The sequence below is a fragment of the Macrotis lagotis genome, chromosome 1 (genome assembly GCF_037893015.1).
Source record: "Macrotis lagotis isolate mMagLag1 chromosome 1, bilby.v1.9.chrom.fasta, whole genome shotgun sequence".
NCBI lineage: Eukaryota > Metazoa > Chordata > Mammalia > Peramelemorphia > Peramelidae > Macrotis > Macrotis lagotis.
The window spans coordinates 519,532,393-519,551,498 of record NC_133658.1 but is presented as its reverse complement, the minus strand read 5'-3'; the positions used below and the strand labels follow the sequence as shown (position 1 = coordinate 519,551,498).

At 34.2% G+C, this 19,106-nt stretch overlaps 1 protein-coding gene across 7 annotated transcripts in view; it reads right to left on the bottom strand.

The window, feature by feature from the left end:
• The window catches only part of RPGR (retinitis pigmentosa GTPase regulator), a 76,992-nt gene that overhangs the window by 23,427 nt on the left and 34,459 nt on the right, over positions 1–19,106 (bottom strand). For 5 of the 7 annotated variants that reach the window (XM_074214187.1, XM_074214188.1, XM_074214186.1 and 2 more), the window contains 4 exons: positions 17,839–18,013; positions 11,184–11,287; positions 6,853–6,918; positions 2,983–4,173 (listed from right to left, as the gene is read on the bottom strand). In XM_074214187.1, the coding sequence (XP_074070288.1) occupies positions 2,983–4,173; positions 6,853–6,918; positions 11,184–11,287; positions 17,839–18,013 (1,536 nt within the window). The remainder of the gene's footprint in view (positions 1–2,982; positions 4,174–6,852; positions 6,919–11,183; positions 11,288–17,838; positions 18,014–19,106) is intronic. The other 2 variants (XM_074214191.1, XM_074214192.1) reach the window with 2 other exon arrangements.

Here is a 19,106-nt window from a genome sequence, read left to right as displayed (position 1 = left end):
AGCTGGTGCTCTAAAAATCACTTTATTAAATGTTAAACACTATTTTCCCTGAAGAATAGAAGAGACATTAGAAATAATCTTGTCCAACTCCATTTTACAAATGAGAAAACCAAAGCTCAGACAAATTAAATGACTTGTATTAGTTAAGCCAAAACTGGGATTATATTCCAGACTATATACAAACAGTTCTGCTCATGTAAATACTCTTGTTCAATTGCATACCCATCTAGGGTGGCACAGTGGATAGAAAACCCACCCTGGAGTCCAAGGACCTGAGTTCAAATCCAGATTCATACACTAAATAATTAATTTGCTGTGTGACCTTGGGCAAATCACTTAAACCCATTGCCTCACCAAAAAAAAAAAAAAACAACCTCCAAAAAGCAATTACATACCCATCCAGTAGGTTTCCTTTTATAGATCTCAAATTTGTCATTCATCTTATTCAATGACTGTCATGTAATACTATTTTTTTCAATTTTTGCAAGGCAAACAGGGTTAAGTGGTTTAGCCAAGGCCACGCAGCTAGGTAATTATTAAGTGTCTGAGACCAGATTTGAACCCAGGTACTCCTGACTCCAGGGCCGGTGCTTTATCCACTACGCCACCTAGCCGCCCCCAATGTAATACTATTTTTAAAACTATATAATGTTCACTGTTTGTTACATTCAAAGTACAGATAAAAATAAACTGATCTAGTTATAGAATTTCTTATATAGGTTGTTTCAACTCAACTTAGATAAGATGAAGTATTTCTTAAATATCTAACAGTCAAAATCTATCATTTTGTTTCTGGGAACTTCACCTCAGCTTTTCTCTTAATCTTTCGCCCGTATTATTATCCACAGATTCCTTCTGTCCTAAGTTTTAAAAATTCATGCACAGAAAGCACTAAACAAAGATTATGGGAAGCCCATTCACTATTAACAAATTCTATTAATTAAAAAACAAGAATTTCATAAAATATGGACAAAATAGGAAAAATATGGACAAAATAGGAAAAATATGGAAGATCAGTTAAAAAGAATCAGGAGTAAATGACGATCAAATAATCTGAGTTGTGTTATTCACTGGTTCACCTTAGGAAAAATGAAGTAACTTGTGTAAATTTTACCTAAAAGTGACTCTATATATGTGTGTGTGTGTGTGTGTGTGTGTGTGTGTGTATACATTTTTAAAAGAAGTAATAATTATGTAGATTTATTTAAGTATTTTATTTGAAACATTCCAATGAAAAAACAGATAAAAATAAGGAATACAGGAAAGTAAATGAAGAATATATTGAGAACATATAATAAACAGAGACTAAAGTAGAATACAAATGTTTGGAAAGTAAATAAAGATAAAATAGCAAAAAACCTTTACTCTGCATAATTAAAATACTATCAATTAATGGAAAATTAACTATTTTAAGTTATTAACTATTTTAGAGAAGTTGTTTCTTTAAAATCAAATTATGGAATTAAACTACTTTAATGACTACTTCTGCAAAATCATCCAAATAAATTTATCCCTAAGTCAATCATTTCTTGAAGGAATTGTATACTTGTATTAAAACTAATAAAATAAGGATTATTTTTTATTTTCTTAGTTCAAATTAAGCCACATTTCAATGGAAAAAAAAGTATATCCTAAAGATTGATTATTATTGAGGAATGAAAAAAATTAAAGGATTTTAGAAAATAGAAACATGTAGTTATATAAGAAAATAAAATACATCCCTGTTTCTTTATAATCTGCTTTATAACTTTATAAAATCAATTATAGCTTCAAATCTAATACAATATTTTCATAAGTTCAATCAACATGGTAGGCAACTCTAAAATTGAAATGTAGAGTATTAAATATGTTAATATTTTCAACTAAAAAAATTCTTAAGTTATATTTGTTAAAATTATTATAATTTATAGAGGCAAATACTCAGCAATTTTAGAAATCATTTTCTAAATTTCTCCTAAGGATAGGTACCTAATTAATCTTTATATTATGCAACAAGTTTACATTAAATATTAAACAATATTTTAATTATCTAATTAACTGATAAAAATCTATGAAGCCCCAAGTTGGCACCAGTGACAATTCAATCCATTTAATTATCATTGTATTAAAAACTTCAGTTTATAAAACCTAAAATATTAAATCAGAATTTCAAATCTATTACCTTAATGTCAGATAATGAGGGAGTACATTATTCCAAAACTTTTTTGAATTGGATAACCTATTCACTAAATGTTGCTTTGACTGTGATTTCATTTTAGACCTCTGTATATTATGTTCTTTCATATCTGACTTGGTACTAGAGTTTCTTAGGTCTATTTTATCTTTGCCATATTTTACAGTTACTTTTACTTGGCTCATCTTTTCCTCTTCCTCACTTTCACCCCCTCCCTCCTCTTCATGGTCTTCTTTTCCATCCCCCCTTTCATTATTTTCCTTGTCACTTTCTCCTTCATATTCCCCCTCCTCTTCAGATTCTACCTCCTCCTCCTCCTCCTCTTCTTCTCCCACTTCTTCCTTCTCTACCTCTCCTTCTTCCTCCTCTTCCTCCACCTCCTCCTCTTCTTCTTCTCCCACCTCCTCTTCTTCTTCTCCCACCTCCTCCTCTTCTCCCACCTCCTCCTCTTCTCCCCACATCTCCTCTTCTCCCCACATCTCCTCTTCTCCCCACATCTCCTCTTCTCCCCATATCTCCTCTTCCCCCTTCTCTGCCTCTTCCTCCTCTTCCTCTTCCCTTTCTTCCTTGTTTCCCTTAAATTTATCTTCTATACCCCCTTTATCCCAGTCTTCTTCCTCCCCCCACCAACCCTCTTCCTCTTCTTCCTCATCTGGTCTTATCTTTCTCTTATCTATCTCCTCCTCTCTCCACACTGGTCCTTTTTTTACTTTAGGGCCTTCTTTCTCATATATTCTTTCATCTCTGCTTTCAGTAGCAAGCTCATCTTCCCCCTCTATTTCCCACTGATCTCCCTCTACTTCACTCACCTCTACATTTTCCTCTCCTTCACCTGTCTCTTGCTCTGCTTCTTCCTCTTCTGCTTCATTTATAGCCATATTTTCCTCATCTAAGGAATCCAAAGCTGCTTGTTCCTCTTCCTTCTCTACTTCTGCCTCTGCCTTCTCTGCTTCTGTCTCTTCCTTCTCTCCTTCTGTGTCTGTCTCTTCCTTCTCTCCTTCTGCTTCTGTCTCTGCTTCTACCTCTTCTCTCTCTGCTTCGACTGCTGCTTCTGCCTCTTCCTTCTCTGCCTCTTCCTCCTCCTCTACCCCACCTTCCTTAACCATCTTTTCTACTTCCTGCATCTCTATTACTTGGTCATCTCCACCATCATCTTTGGCATTTACTTCTATTTTTATCTCTTCAGGCTGTTCCTCATTCTCTTGCTCACCATCTTCTAGGTTACATAGGTCATCTATCTTTCCACTATCTTCTTTTTCTTCATTATAACATTCCTCATTTAACAGAGATTGCTTATAGCTCTCAAATACAACCTGTTCGCTATCATTTTCACCCGCCTTATTTTCTGACTCTTCTAAAGATTCTTTTTCATTGTCAGAGCTTTTATCTTGTTTCTCATTTGTAAATTCTTCAACAATGCTTTCATGTTCTTCATCTTTAATTTTAATTTCACTTTCCCCACTAAGTTCATTCTGGGGAAGTTCTTCCTTTTTGTCTTGTTCCTGTGGATCATCAGAGGATTCATTATCATTACTTTCTAAATTATCTCCTCCCTTCTCTTCATCCTTCAGACTTTTTATTTCTAGTTGCTGAATTGTAACTTGCTCTATTGCACTGTCAGTAGCTATTTCTATTATTTCTAAATTCTTCAGAATATTTCCTTCATCACTTTCCTCCTCCATTACTTTGTGACAAAAACTTTCACCAATATTTATTAACTCATCTTCACTTTTAAATGTTTCTTTCTTTGAGATTTCTTCAACAAGGTTTTCTTGTGGTACAAACTGGATTGGGTCACTATTTATATGTTCAGCTGAAAGTGACTTAACTATTGTTGCTTCATTCATAAGTATCTCCTCCTCCAAAGACTCATTTTGTGCCTGCCTCTCAGTGCTTGTGTCTGACATCTCTTCATTTTCACTAACTTTTTCATCTTTGGTCTCAGAATTGCTTTTAGTATAAAATTCGTATTTCTTCTGTTTCTCGATTATTTCAAGACTCTGTAAATTTGATGCATTAGTCATTATACAACTCCGGCTGATAAAAATAGCTTATCTATTCTAAGATTCTACTTAGATTGTCTGTTTTTAGACTTTTTTTATTAGTAAAATAAAAATCTTAAATTTCACTAGTAGCTTTTTTCTTCATTTTCATAATCTGTTCTTTGTTTGTGGTAGTTCTAATTTACCACATTTTAATTTATTATGATGTGCCCATTTAAAAATGTTTTATATTCATACTTTTTTAGTTTTCTCACTAATGATGCTCTTCTAAATCTGAAACTATACTTTTAGACTGACTCTATAGACAGTCTCTTAAAAAATAGAAACTCTAAAACACTACTTAAGATACATTTTAATCTATCTTCATTTTTTAGTTTCACATTTCTTTTTCTTCAGTTCTAAGTACAAAATTAAAAAGAAAAGAATGAATAAAAATGAGAGAAAGAAAATAAAGCAAAGAAGGTTTCAAATGGAATTATTATTTGAAATTATACCAGACATAAATGAATTATCTTCAGAACATAATTTTCTACTCACAAAGTTTTGGCTGGTCCTCTTTACCAGATTTATTGTAGGGATTTCTTGGAAAGAGATCAAACTTATGATTCATCATTTTAGAGAATTCTTAGTGTGGAAAATTTCTCCATAAATGCAACTTATCTGTAACAATCTTCACATTATTCCTGGGTCACTGAAGGGTAACGTGCTCATCTATGATCACATAACTAGTATGTATCAGATAAATTAAATCCAGGTATTTCTGATGCACAAGTTGCTTCTTAAACCAACATAAAATGTAGTTCGTTTGAGAGTCAGATGACACAGGTTCAAATTCTACCTTGCTCTTCCTCTTACTGTCTGTGTAACCTGGCACAGAATGCTTAATCTCCCTGGGCCTCAATATCCTGAAGTGTAAAATGAGGAGCCTGAGTAAGATACAAGTGAGCTTTGAAGTTTCTTCCCACTCTTTAACTATAATCCTATAATGGAATAAGTTATTTAACTGAACCATCTCACAATGAGAGGCAGAATAGCAAAGTGGAAAAAAACTGGTCTTGGAGATAATATAACCTAAACAGAATTTCTGCCTCTGACACACACTGACCTCATGACCATGGACTAGTCACTACCTGCCAAGGATCCATGCAAGTTCTGCAAACTACTACTAAGAACAGAACAGGCACTGATCTGCAATGGAAGAGGTAATTTCCACACCAGGAAGTCTTTCTATTTCAATGAAATCATAGGCTTATACTAAAACATTAAAAATTTGGTAACCCATAATCCATTATACAATTTTTAAATGATGCAAAGTGGGAAAGGACCGAGACAGACAGACAGACAGACAGACAGACACACACACACACACACACACACAAACACACACACACAGCCCCAGAATCTGAAGGGTAGACTCAGTGACAACAGAGATCTACATGGGATTCATCATATATACTATATCTTATATTTAACAAGGTGTGGACAACTCAAGGAATCTTTGTTTTCTACTATTCATAATTTTTTCATTTATGTGATTACCAGGAAAATTTCCATAAGGAGTAACAAAGATTTATTTTATTTCAAATAAGCAAGATTTTACTTTATTTTAATAGCAAAAGTTTATAATTTTTTTCAATTACTTGCTAGTGAAAAATATGTTTTCTCTGAGGTCTCATACCCCCAATTCTTAAGTCTACAATAAAAATTATTAAAAGAGCATCCTCCAAGTATAAGTCATATAATATCCTTCTTTCTCAATTATGACATGTTTTGTCTTCACTTAATCTTTCTTACTCATTAATTTGGCAATCCACATTCTTTCTCTTTGTAAATTTTAAAGATTTATTTCTTTTAAAAAAATCTTATCAAAGATATTTCCATAATCATAGCTCAAATTGAACTGTTTAATGCAGTAATTAAGTATTATCATAGATCTATATCTTATAAGATTTTCTAGTTAATACTTCAAAACTCTTCTGTAGCATGGTAAATGTAAAAGGTTCTATAGCAAGGAATTTCATAGTTATAATACAAACTCTCACAAGGAAGCAGATTTGAGAAGAACAAGAAATTGAGAGTTGGAGAATCACCTTTTTTTGGTTTTATGGGTTTTAAGAATTAAGAACCTCTGACTTCAAAAAAAAATTATAAACTCATAAAAAATTTGCTGAGGAACAGTACTAGAACTATCAATTAAGAAACATTTACTAATCTAGCCCAAATCTATCATACAGATGAGAAAGCAAGGATATAGAGAAAAAAAAATAATATCCAAAGTCACAAGTCAATATAACATCAAAAAATATTCACATTCATATAAAAAGCTTTAAGATTTACAAAGAGTTTTCTGCATGAGTGCTATGACCATTTTATAAATAAGGCTTAGAAGAATTAACTGATTTTTGGTCTCAGTGATAGTCTCAATGTCATAGCCAAATAAAGAACAAACAAGACTACAATCCTAGACAAGAAAGGTACTAAGCAGTTAAACATGAGTAAAATATGAATATATACTACACTGAATAGTGTATGATAGAGCAAACTTTTTCCTTTGTTCTGAAATATAGGCAAATACTCGCCCTTTGCTGGTCTTCTAAATAAACCAGTAAAGAAAAATAGTAATTTTCTAAATAGATATTGATAAGTTTTATCATTAAATAGTTCTCAGTATTTTACCTTTTGTTTTTGAATTGGTGACAATCTTAAAGATTGATCAGTGGCATTCAGGCTCATCATATGTGTCTGAAATAAAAAAAATACCTGCTATAAAAAGATTTTGATGTCATATACTATAAAAAAGTTGCATTGATAAACATGACATTAGTTCAATAAACATAATTAACAATCAGCCACACTGACAAAGATATGGCTTAGATAACTTAAAATCAATCAGATAAACCCAAGATCATTTGTTTCTTAATATCATCAATCCGATAAACTCAAGGTCATTTGTTTTATGCCTTGGTGTGTTACCTCAATTTATTTTGCAACAAGTTTATTTTTATAATTATGTTTACTTAAGACAATATTAAAAATAGTTGCTATTCTTCTGAGTAATTTGAGAATTATTGGGCTAGATGGCCAGAGACTTAAGATTTTTTACTATTAACTCAAGAAGATAACAGAATTTGCTGACTCATGATATTTTCATCCTGTTGCTTGAGTACTTGAGTACAACTGCCTATAACTCAGACATTACTGTTCTATTTAAAAAAAAAAGGTACTACCTTTGAAACTTAAAAAAGTGCTATTTAGTTCTAGTGTTTCAGGATTTGGGGCTCTCCCTATTCAGATTTTTCTGGATTTTAAATAATCATATGCCCTCTTAAATCAAATTGAGTCAACCCAGACTTTCTCTTCTTGGGTCAAAATAGGGTCAAATGTAAAGGGAACATTCCTAACCATTAGAACTGTCCAAGTATAATATGGGCTTCCTTTAGTTCTCCCAAGTGGAAGTCTTAAAGCAAAAGCTGCATATTTATTATATTAAATGGATGTTAGAAAATGGAATTAGATGGACTTTGAGGTCTTATCCAATGCAAATGATATGTTATTTCTGATGAAGCTTAATATTTGCTTATTTAGGATATGCTTATTTAGTTTTGAAACTATATTGTTTATTCATTAATACATTTTTTTCGTATTTGTCAATATGTGTTTCAGAGGTTTTGTACTAGGGTTTTGAACTATGGTACATTTAGAATACTTAAAAGTCAAATTACAGTGATTGATGGTCTAAAACCTTTGTGATCCTTAGTACCCACCCCACCCAACAACACTGCAAAAATCGAAAAGATCTGTAGAAGAATGAAGATCATCTTATATTTTCATTTCCTTAGTTGATGCAACCCAGAAAAAAAAATCATCACCATGTGACCAGTCTACTAGTGATATGTCTGTCTCTATACTTGTTTGGTCCTCAGAAAACAGACTTATTAAGTCTGTGACTAGGGCCAAATTAAAAGCCGGCATGACTAGAAGCTAAGCTTATCTGGTATATACTTCAAGAACCTAGGGTAACTTTTACACCATGAGGTACAGAATGGAAAACATTAGAAGAGGAAGAAAAGTTTGAGTATTTCCTCTGTGGACTGCTTTAGTTACATCTGAGAAATTTTAGTATAAGTCTCATCATTTTCATTTTCTTTCACAGTTAAATGCTTCTCTTATTTTTTACTCTTTCATAATGCAAGTTGTCAGTATTTTCTTGATTTAAGTATGTTTGCTTTGGTTATGTCCCCTATTTTTATTACTATTCTCATTATGCTTTGATCTATAAAGAATGTGTTTAGTACACAGTGGTATACAGATTAATTAGAAGAGGAAAATAATTAAATTCATTGATAGGCTATAAAAAGCTTTAATGTATTATGCTTTTTTTCTAAAGGTTTCCCATCCTTTTTCTCTTAAATAAGGAAATTCTTTCCCTTCTAACCAGCTCTGTTCTGCCCCTGTTGTGATCTTATACCCTTAGGAAAAATACTCTAGTCACTCTCTTTTTCCCTTTAGATAAGGGTGGGGAACTTTTTTCTGCCAAAAGTCATTTGAATATTTGTATATTATTCATAGGCTATATTTGATCAAACATTTAATTAATTCACCTCTATAAAACTGGTAGATTTACTGAATTTTGAGTCCTGCCTGCTACTGCCTTGGTAGCACCACACCAATAATGCCTGAGTGCTGGGTCCCTTGTTCCATCTGTAGATAGTTGAACAAAATCATTGTCTACCACTTCTTGTGGACTAAGAGGATTTGAAACTGAATCAATGATCTGGAAAGATTGGTTAGAAGTCCCAAATCTGGACCTTGAAGCATAAGCTTGTAAGATTGCTTTTTTAAGTTATTCCTTGATCAATATTATTTATCTAACTCCTGAAGCTGGATGCCTTGAGCATGAGAGTGAGGCACATTTTCACTATGTAATAAAGTAATAATGTTCTCCTAGTTTAAGGGTGGGAGGTTCTACCACTAAACTTTCAGAAGGAAAGAAATTCTCTGTTTGAGAGAAAAAAAGGAAACCTGGCTGTTTTCTCACCCTCTGACTTTTGCTCTGGCAACTAATATAATAAAAGAAAGCTCCACATACTTCAACTGAATCAATCAATTCACAGTGAACTTAAGTATTAAGGAATTTACTTACAACCTCACTATATGTGAATAACCCTTTAATCAATTTGAAAGGATTATAAGGTATTTTGCCATACATGGACCATCTGGTGATCAGATAAAAGTATCAGCTATAATTCTGTATATGAAAACACAGGTCAGTCAGGGGTTGAGCAATAGATAAGAGTGGATGGAGTACTCCAATTTCAAAGTTTCTGAGAAAGAACTGCTCTTGAAGGAGAGAGTTAAGTCTCAGTCTCTGTCTGTCTCTGTCTGTCTGTCTGTCTCTCGCTTTTACATGATCACACATTTAGCCAGAAGCAGAGTAACACTGAAGACATATTGATATAGAAAGGCAGATACTTAAAGGAGATAACATCATAGTATATAATGCCTTGAATCAAAGAATGCCAACTAAACTGAAAAAAAAAAAAGACTTCTAAGCCTAAAGCACTTGGCCTTTTGTGATTTTTTATCCATAAGTGTGGTCTAATCACCATTCTACTTTACTCTTGCACCTACTCTTTTTTTATGATCTCTATATATTTCTGAGAGAATCTTAGTGGTTTATTAATTGGAAGCACTCCAGTGGGGTAAAAGTAATTAGAAACTCAGTCCCTCAAAGTTCGAACTTAGAAATGCTGAGAGTAATAGTGACACCCCCCCCCCCAACCCTGGAATGGAGTATAAGTTGGTGGAGTAGTCTCAGTGATAGAATTACACTATTATAGTTTACCTTGTTTACAGTAAAGACAATGTTTAATGGATGTCATTCAGTTCTCACAATCTTCTTTTCTTATTCTTTTTTTTTAAGGCAATGGGGTTAAGTGACTTGCCCAAAGTCACACAGCTGGTAATTACCAAGTGTCTGAGTCCAAATTTGAACTCAGGTCCTCCTGACTCCAAGGCCGGTGCTCTATCCACTGTACCACCTAGCTGCCCCCAGTTCTCACAATCAAATAATTTCCTAATTAAGCTGATCAAATGTAAGTTTTAATCTGTCTTTTATAAGGTCAGGAATTCAAATTATTTGTGCGATTTCTCTTCCTAATCATATTATTTTTCTATTTTTAAGGGACACTGACAGTTGACAGAAAAGCAAGGACCATAAAAACAATATCTCATTTCTGAGTCTAGGAGATTATATTATTTGTCACAAAAAATTTCTAATACAAAGACAATTTCATAACGTGATTCATGGGAGAGGACAGATGGTGGTGTAGTTTTGAGTCTTGCCTCTAACACATACTCTCTCAGATACTGAGTTTCAGAAGAGTTGCTGATTTTCCTCTCCTTTAAATACCAATGAAATCACAGGTTCATTCCAAAAAATCCCAAGGTCAACAGACAAAGCCTTTGAGCTGACAAAGGTCATTAAATCCAATGCTCTTATCTTATAGGTAAAATTGAAGCCCAGAAATTGTTAACATTCTTTTAACTTTGTTGAAGGACATATATGAAAATTAATTCAATAAAGTGATTCAGGATTCCAGAAAACACCAATATATATCCAAGGATATGTTGACATTGATAATAACTAGTATTTATAGATCACTCTAAGGTTTAATATATTCTCTCATTTGAGTTTCACAATAACTCTGTGAATTGACCAGTGAACAGTAGTACTATAACAGGTCCCCATCAGAGAAGTTAATATCTTGCCCATGATCACATATTAATAACGTCTGAGGCAGGATTCAAACTCAAGTTTTCCTGAATTCACTTTGTCCTCTGCTGTTTCACCTATATTCATCAATAAAGACAACTTCTAATTAGACACAGAACAAAAAAATCTAGAAAAATTAAAAGCATAGCCAAGTGCTCAATAAATGCTTGTTGAAATTACATTGATTTTCCTGTGCTTCTCAATGTCTGTTATGCCCAAATAGAGCTATTACCATATTTAGAACATCAGTAGTGTCTCCAAGGCTTCTCTGGTCATTTTCAGGTTCTGACTCTTCTGCTGAGGAACTACTTTCTTCTTTCTCATGAACTGGTTCATCTTGAAAATAAAATGAAAGGATTGAAAATGAAATTGCAGTATAAAAGAAAGCATGCATTTAAATTTTTTTTTTAGAATGTGAGCTAGACTTTTTTAAAGGAACTTTACTATAGGTGCTAAACAAATTGAACATAAGGTAAGTTTTTTAAAGTTTATTTTCAATTGAATTGGACAAACATTTACTAAGTACTTACTATAAATAGGTGCTTTAGATATAAAATGAAAAAAAAAACAGTTCCTAAACTTTTGGGAAAAACATGAGACCTAAAGTCAGAAAAATCTGAGTTTGAATCTCTACCTAAAATCCTCATTAACTAGGTCAATGACTTACCTTCTTTTAGTCTCTGGTTCCTTTTATACAAATTAAGGATAATATTTACAGTATGCAAGCTCACAGGTATGCTGTATAGTATACATTTTGTAAATATTAAAGAACTACATAAATGATAGTAATCTATAGGTAAGGCAGACAATTTCTATTATCTTTAGCAAATTCTTTAAATCATAATTTCACAAAATAAAAATAGAAAAAATTAGGAAAATTTTTTTACAAGACATAAGTTTCTGTGATTATTTTTAAGAAAAATTCAATAGCATCAATTATAATACTTTGATCACTCCAGTACAATTTTTGAGTGCAAAAAAAACATAAAATAGCTAAGAGATTACTTTTGATGTACTAAAAGAGGTACACTATAGCATTTAAACTGAATTTATCTTTCATTATAGCAATTATTAGTAACTATTTCTATAAGCAATATATTTTTAAAAGATCCAATTTCAAAAGATCATTCCAAGGGGATTTAAAGTTGAAAAATGGAAGAAAAAAAGAAAAAAACTGAAAAACGTAAGAAAATGTTTTCATGATCAAGGGCCACCACATACTGATTCTAATGTTACAGTCCCCTGTGCCATTATGAAAGGTCAGAAATAGAATGAAAGTGCATAAAGGCAAGAAAAACAACCAGATTTGACCAAGGATACATAGACATGACTGATACTGGAAATAACACAGTTTTAAATTTTTGATGGATCATTTCACAAGGAAATTAAAAGGGAAGATAATAAACATGTAGAAAATTCTTAAAGTAATGGAGGACATCATAACTCTCAACCTGTATGTCTATTTTGCTGCCTATACAAAATTTTTTATATACAAATCAAGGGCATCTTCAATGAGGGCCTTAATAGGAAAATATGCAATTTTTTGCAAGTAATATAGTTTAAATAAACTATAGCCATATACTATCTGTAATTTACTAAAAAAATAGAATATCCCACTGGGATTATTTTTTATTGATTATGAAAAAGCATTTGATTCAATAGAACCCAATGCTGTCTTAAAGACTCTTTTCCAACAAAATTTTTCTCATTCACACATCAAAAACATTTACAATTCCTTGAAAAATACTGATAACCAAAATAACCCTGTATGATGACTCTCTGACCTTAAGCATGAAGCAAGACATCAAATAGAGAGACTGTATGCTTGTCAAAGGATTTCAGCACTGCGTTGGAGGAGATCCAGTGCAGAGTCCAAGTTCATGAGAGATTCTCTATAAATGATATATAGTCCATATGCTCTTGTTAGTGGATGACATTGTGCTTGTGTCGAGTTCCAGAATACTGAAGAGCCTCTTGAAAGAAATTTGTTAACTACTCAAAGGAGTTTGGCTTGACTATCCACATGGGAAAGAACAAATGGATAAAAACTTTCTATTGCCTAGATTATGACAGAGAAAAATGAACTTCTTTTCACAGCCATATGGTACACAGATGTTAGACCCAGAATAAAGTGGGAGTGTGAGCAGTACTGACTTAAAAACATTGCAAAGCTATTGTTTTGACTCCAAACTTCTCTTTTCCACACCAATATTCTACCAATGACACTGTATGGCATAAAGGTATGAAATGCCACCGGCCCTGAAGAACTGAAAGACTATCATACAGCAGGAGCCAGAGAGGCATCTTCCAGGAATCAGCAAATTACAAATTATAACAATGGATTCAATAAAAACAAGAATAAAAATCATTAAAAATGTGTGGGTTGGGTTGTTCTTTCAAGTGAAGATCAAAGACCCTGTGAGGAAGCTTCTTCTCCAATTTCCCCCTAGGATTCTCCACATGAATGCTAACATAACATTCTTTAGAGGAGGATGAAAAAAAATTCTACTACAGATAAAGCCGCAATTTATATAGGTATGTCTATCTGAGTAGTCATGCAAGTGATAGCAATTCATTTGTATTTCTGAAAGGAAAGGGAACAGATGCTATAAAAATATTCAAAGAAAACATACATTATAAGAAGGGTAATAGTAACTATGAACCAGACATTCTGAAATAACTCTTATCAGTCATTGTTTAACAGAGACTACAACAAGGAATCTTTAGATTTTCTTGACATGACAGTAACAAGCAGTTAGAAATAAGTGGCTGGAAAAAAAAAAGGAAAAAAAAGAAATAAGTGGCTGGGTCTCATGGGAAAGTGCAGATCTAAGGAAAGATCTGGAAGTTACCCATGTAGAATTTTTAAACCAAGGAAGTAGTGAATGACATGAGAGTGTTTATTCAGAGACATCAGAACGGCCAGGGAGGAGTGATGAAGGATATACATTTAGAGGAAGTCCTCATGGTCAGAAGGAAGAGGTAGAATTAGGGAAGAAAAAGGTGAAGAACTAAAGGAGCAGAATCAGAAGAGACAAGAAGGAAGTTATCTAACTGACAAGAGTCAGAGTGGTTATCTTCAATATATCTCTAATCTAAAAATTGAAAAAAAAATTATGCTCCAGACAATAACTAAAACTGAAGTCACAAGAAACAAAGGCAAAAAAGGAGGGGGGGGGGGGGGAATGGAAGAGGAAAGCTGAGAAAAATCAGTTTAATTTGAAATCCACATCTTTGTAGAAATACTCACAATATTTGATGTTTGTTGAAATCAGAATAAAAAAGGGTATGAAGATCAATCAAGCTTCATGAAGAAAAGGTGCTTGAGCTATATCTTAAAGGAAAGTTGGGCTTCCCCAAGATGCATCCAATCCAGAGGGATGATCAGTACAAAGACTTGGAGAAAGGCAAGAAACTGATGTGTGAAAGGAACAGAAAGAACACCCACATGCCTGGATCAGTTTGAAAAAGAAGGTCCAGAAAAAAGAAGAGTAAGTTCAGTGTGGACAGGTTGAGTTTAAGATGTCTCCAGGACATATGCCCTTCAGGCAAGTGATAATGCAGCAGAGAATAAGTTGGACATATAGATATCAAGGTATCAATATTTACTCATCAGAGTTGATGAAGTCACTAAACATATAAAGGGAAGGGAAGAGTCTAGGATGAAGCCTTAGGAACACCAACAATCAGGGGATGTGATTTGAATGATGAAAGAAAAGAGACCAAGCAGGTATGGTTAAAACAAGAGGGGAACAAGGAAAAAAAAATGTCAAAAAAGTCTAAGAGGAAAGAATATCCAGGAAAAGAAGGTGGTTATGAAGGTTATGAAGGTTCTTCAGGGTGAAATGCTGTAGCAAAGTTGAAAAGTATGAGAACACTATTAACTTTAGAGAGTGCATTTTTAGTAGACAGATGAGACTAAAAATCAGATTAAAGGGCTAAGGAATGTGAGGAGTAACAAATCGTGTAGGAGATCGTCATCTAATGTTTGTCCTTCTTTCTCAAAGAAGATCATGCTATCAGGGAGGTGAATCCACGACAAAACATGAACTGGATTTAAGTGAAGGGGGTGCAGTGCTAAGTCACCAGCTTCACTTTTTCCTCCAGACTCATCTGGGTCCAGTGACCAGATATGGATTAGGACAACTGGAGTTGGTCCTGGAGGTGGGGCAATCTGGGTTAAGTGACACCCCAGGTCACACAGCTAGTAAGAGTCAAGTCTGAGGCTGGATTCGAATTCCTGTCCTCCTGACTCCAAGGCCAGCATTCTAGCCACTGGATCATAATCTAGAGAAGGGAGAGACTTTGACCTGTTTGAAGGCAGTAGGAATGAATCTAACCAGGTAAAGGTTCAACTAAAACATAAAAGAATTCACATAAAAGACCAATTCTGTCCCAGAAGGAATTTTAAGTATTGCTGTGATTAGCAGAAACTAAGGGAAAGAAAGATTAAAGGCAGGAAACCACTGATTCCTAAACAACCTAAGCTGCTATGAAAAGATGAACAACACGGAAAGGTTACCTGGGGGGATCATACTCCCCCAGAGTGGGCTAGTCTCCCAAATGAAGACAAATCATCAGGGGATAAATAGAAAGTAGGGTATAGAAGCAGAAGGGTCTGTGGGATGACACTGCCCAAGAGTGGGATAGTTTCCCAAAGGAAGACAATCGGGCTAAGTAGTAAAGAAGGGTAAAGGGGTTTAAGAGGTCATTTTGGGAAATCATGCTCCAAGGTCAAACCAAAAAAGTTCACAACAAAATAGTGGGCAGAAGCATTTCATCATTTGCATGAACTTTTCTCATATTGAAAAGATGGATTCAAATACGTTCAGACTTTTAAAAGTTTAAAGACTAAGGGCAGCTAGGTGGCACAGTGGATAGAGCACTAGCCTTGGAGTCAGGGGAACCTAAGTTCAAATCCGGCCTCAGACACTTAATAATTACCTAGCTGTGTGACCTTGGGCAAGTCATTTAACCCCACTGCCTGGCCAAAAAAACAAAACAAAACAAAAAGTTTAAAGACTAGTTAGGGATTGTCAGAGATCAAGGAATAAAAGTTGGCCACTGTCCAAACATTTCTCAATAGCTTCATTAAAAAACTGTACAAACAACCAAAAACACAAAAGGGGGGGGGGGCAGCTAGGTGGTACAGTGGATCGAGCACTAGCCCTTGAGTCAGGAGGGCCTGAGTTCAAATGCAGTTTCAGACCCCTAACACTTTATTTGCTGTGTGATCTTGGGCAAGACACTTAAAGGAACAGGAGATTGCCTTGCAAAAACAAGCAAGCAAAACATTGCACAAATGATCAGAGATAAAGGTTAGATAAAGTGGGTGGGAAAGGGGCAACATACTGCAACACCTATATTAATTTTATTGTATAAGAACAGAGTATACTTCATCACTAACTTTGCCTTTCATTTTACAATTCCTTTAATTATCATGGCATAATAATATGCCTGCAGTTCAGTACTTTTCATGATGTGTAAAAGTGTTTTTGAATATGCTTTTGTTATATAGACTAAGTGACACAGGTGAGTTGGGGCAAATTCACATTATATAAAGATCATTATGTAGAAGTCTGAGGAATGGTTCACTTAAAACTGCCTATAGAGGAATTTACTTTTTATTATAAAATCAACTGGGAACCACTGGAGCTTCTTGAACATGGAAGTAATGTGTCACACTTGTGCATTAGAATAATCAAAGCAGCAACAAAATTATACAGAACCATTTATATTCTAATATCTATACTGAATGGAAGAGAGAAGGTAGCACAAATTCCTTGAAAGTCATAAACTTTTCCTTGTACATTTTTATCTATATTTATGTTACAAATAAATACTGAGAAATATACTAAGAGTTGGCCCTTGGAATGGACTCAGAAGATCTAATTTTTTTTTAAATTTATTTAAAGTAATGGGGTTAAGTGACTTGCCTAAAGTCACACTGTTAGGCAATTATTTAGTGTCTGATGCTGGATTTGAACTCAGGTCCTCTTGACTCCAGGGTCAGTGGTCTATACACTGAGCCACTTAGCTGCCCCAGAAGATCCAGCTTTAACTGATCTTTAATTTTAAAAGCCATGTGATCATGGATGAATCTCTAGGTCCCCAGACAAATCCCCAAAATGAAGTTATGTTAGTTATTGAATTGTGTATCAATGGAAAGAGTTTCGACACTGGGAATTTCCTACCAGAAACTGCTGTTTTTCACTGAATTTTTTACTTTATCCAGATGTTACCAATTAAATGCTATTAGGTAGATAAGAGATACATACATACATACAGGTGCTTCATAAATGCTTATTATCATCATTATTATTATTCTCCAACTGCAGGACAAACCATTTTGGGACTGATCCATACTTTAATAAGATTATAAACTTGAGTCTTCAGATGGCAAGCTAGTTCAGTAACAAGATCTCTGCCCTGATTCCCTCTAACTGCAGTACACTTGGCAGGTTCCTGATCTTATTCCAGACTTGTTGCCTGCCCTAATCATCAAATAGCTGCCTGGTCCATCAAGTATCTGCCCCACCCTTCGATTTCTCATTCCTTCCTAGGATCTAGGCCCTAGTGTCATAATAGGCTCTCACAACTCTGTAAATTAAATTATTTACTGGGGTTTATGATGTCTAAGGAAGGAGTTTAACATCTTGAGAATATATATATGTATATGTATATGTATATGTATATGTATATGTATATGTATATGTATATCTATCTCCAAAGTCCTTAGCACTGTGTGGTTCCTGATGACTCTTTCTAGTTGTTGAAGAATCCAAAATGGGTTAGGAAACAAACAGTTTGATCATTTAGCAAATTAAAACATGATATGAAGAGTTTTAACAGCAATTTTCTCGAAGAAACATAATGCTAAATGTCACCTGCATCAATTAATTGTAGGCTGTCACTTTCATTAACTGTACTTGCATCAGGATGATTATTTATAGGGAACCTGAGAGACATTGTACTGTTAGAAGCATGCACTGGTGTTTTGAAAGGAACTTCCAATGGGGGTAGATTTCTGAACATTCGACCGTGCTGTTCTGGTGAGTTTTCCTTTGAAAAAGAATAAAAATAAGACTATTAATGAGACTAATCAGGCACTGAGTTCAATATTTAATATTAATTTATCACATTTGCTAAAAATCATGAAAGAAAAAAGTTGCCAGTATTCATATTTCAATGGTCCCTGAAAATGTAAAAAAAAAATTTTATCTAAAATTTCAAAATGGAGATTTTGAAAAATGAGAAAATGTAGGTTTTTACTTCTACAAAAAGTTATAGCCAACTTTCTACACAATTTTTTTCCTTGTAGAAAATCCAAGTAGAAAAACCAAAGAGTAACCTTCCTCTTCAAGCTGCCTCCATAATCTTTCTCTCATACCCCTTAATTCTTCTGAGCTCCACATAACTCTTCCACATTCAAATGGAAGTGCTTTCAGATTCTGACTGTGTTTGTATTCTCACTGCCTAGTCCTATGTCTAGGAAGACCTTTACTTACTGATCTAAGAACTTTCAATCAGTTTCTTGCCTGGGTAGAACTTCCATAGACATGCACCCTGTCTCCTCCTTGGAAGATAAGCTCCTGGAGGACTGGATCAAGTCTTTGAAACTCAAGCCCTTAGCAGAGTCTGACATGACAAGGCTGTCAGGAAGGCTTGAGCTGGTTAACAGAGAACCCCCTAATTTACACAAAAATGTCATAGTTCTCATATAATAACATAGACAATGTGAGGGGGTGGATGGAGAACTGGTCTCCAAGTCAGCACCCTCATGTTCCTGTACTGGGGGGGATAGGGCTTACTTGTTCTGGGAAGGGAAAGATACAAGCACTTCTAGAACACTTTATATTGGAGGTCTCGGCTAAGCACAATAACTTAGGAGAAAGGAGATGCTACTATTCCCACTTTACAGTTGAAAAACTGAGACAGACAGAGACAAAGTGACTAGCCAAAGGTCAGTGTCTACTACAAGAATAGAATTCAGGTCTTCCTGACTCCCAAATCCAGTACTCTTTCCACTGTGCTCCAGTGGCCTGCATTAGTAAAGTAAATTTTCTTCTACCAAAAATATATCTCACATAAAAATATTGTACTGTTTACAAAATATAACCAAAAAAATTCACAACAGCATTATTAAAAGAGAACC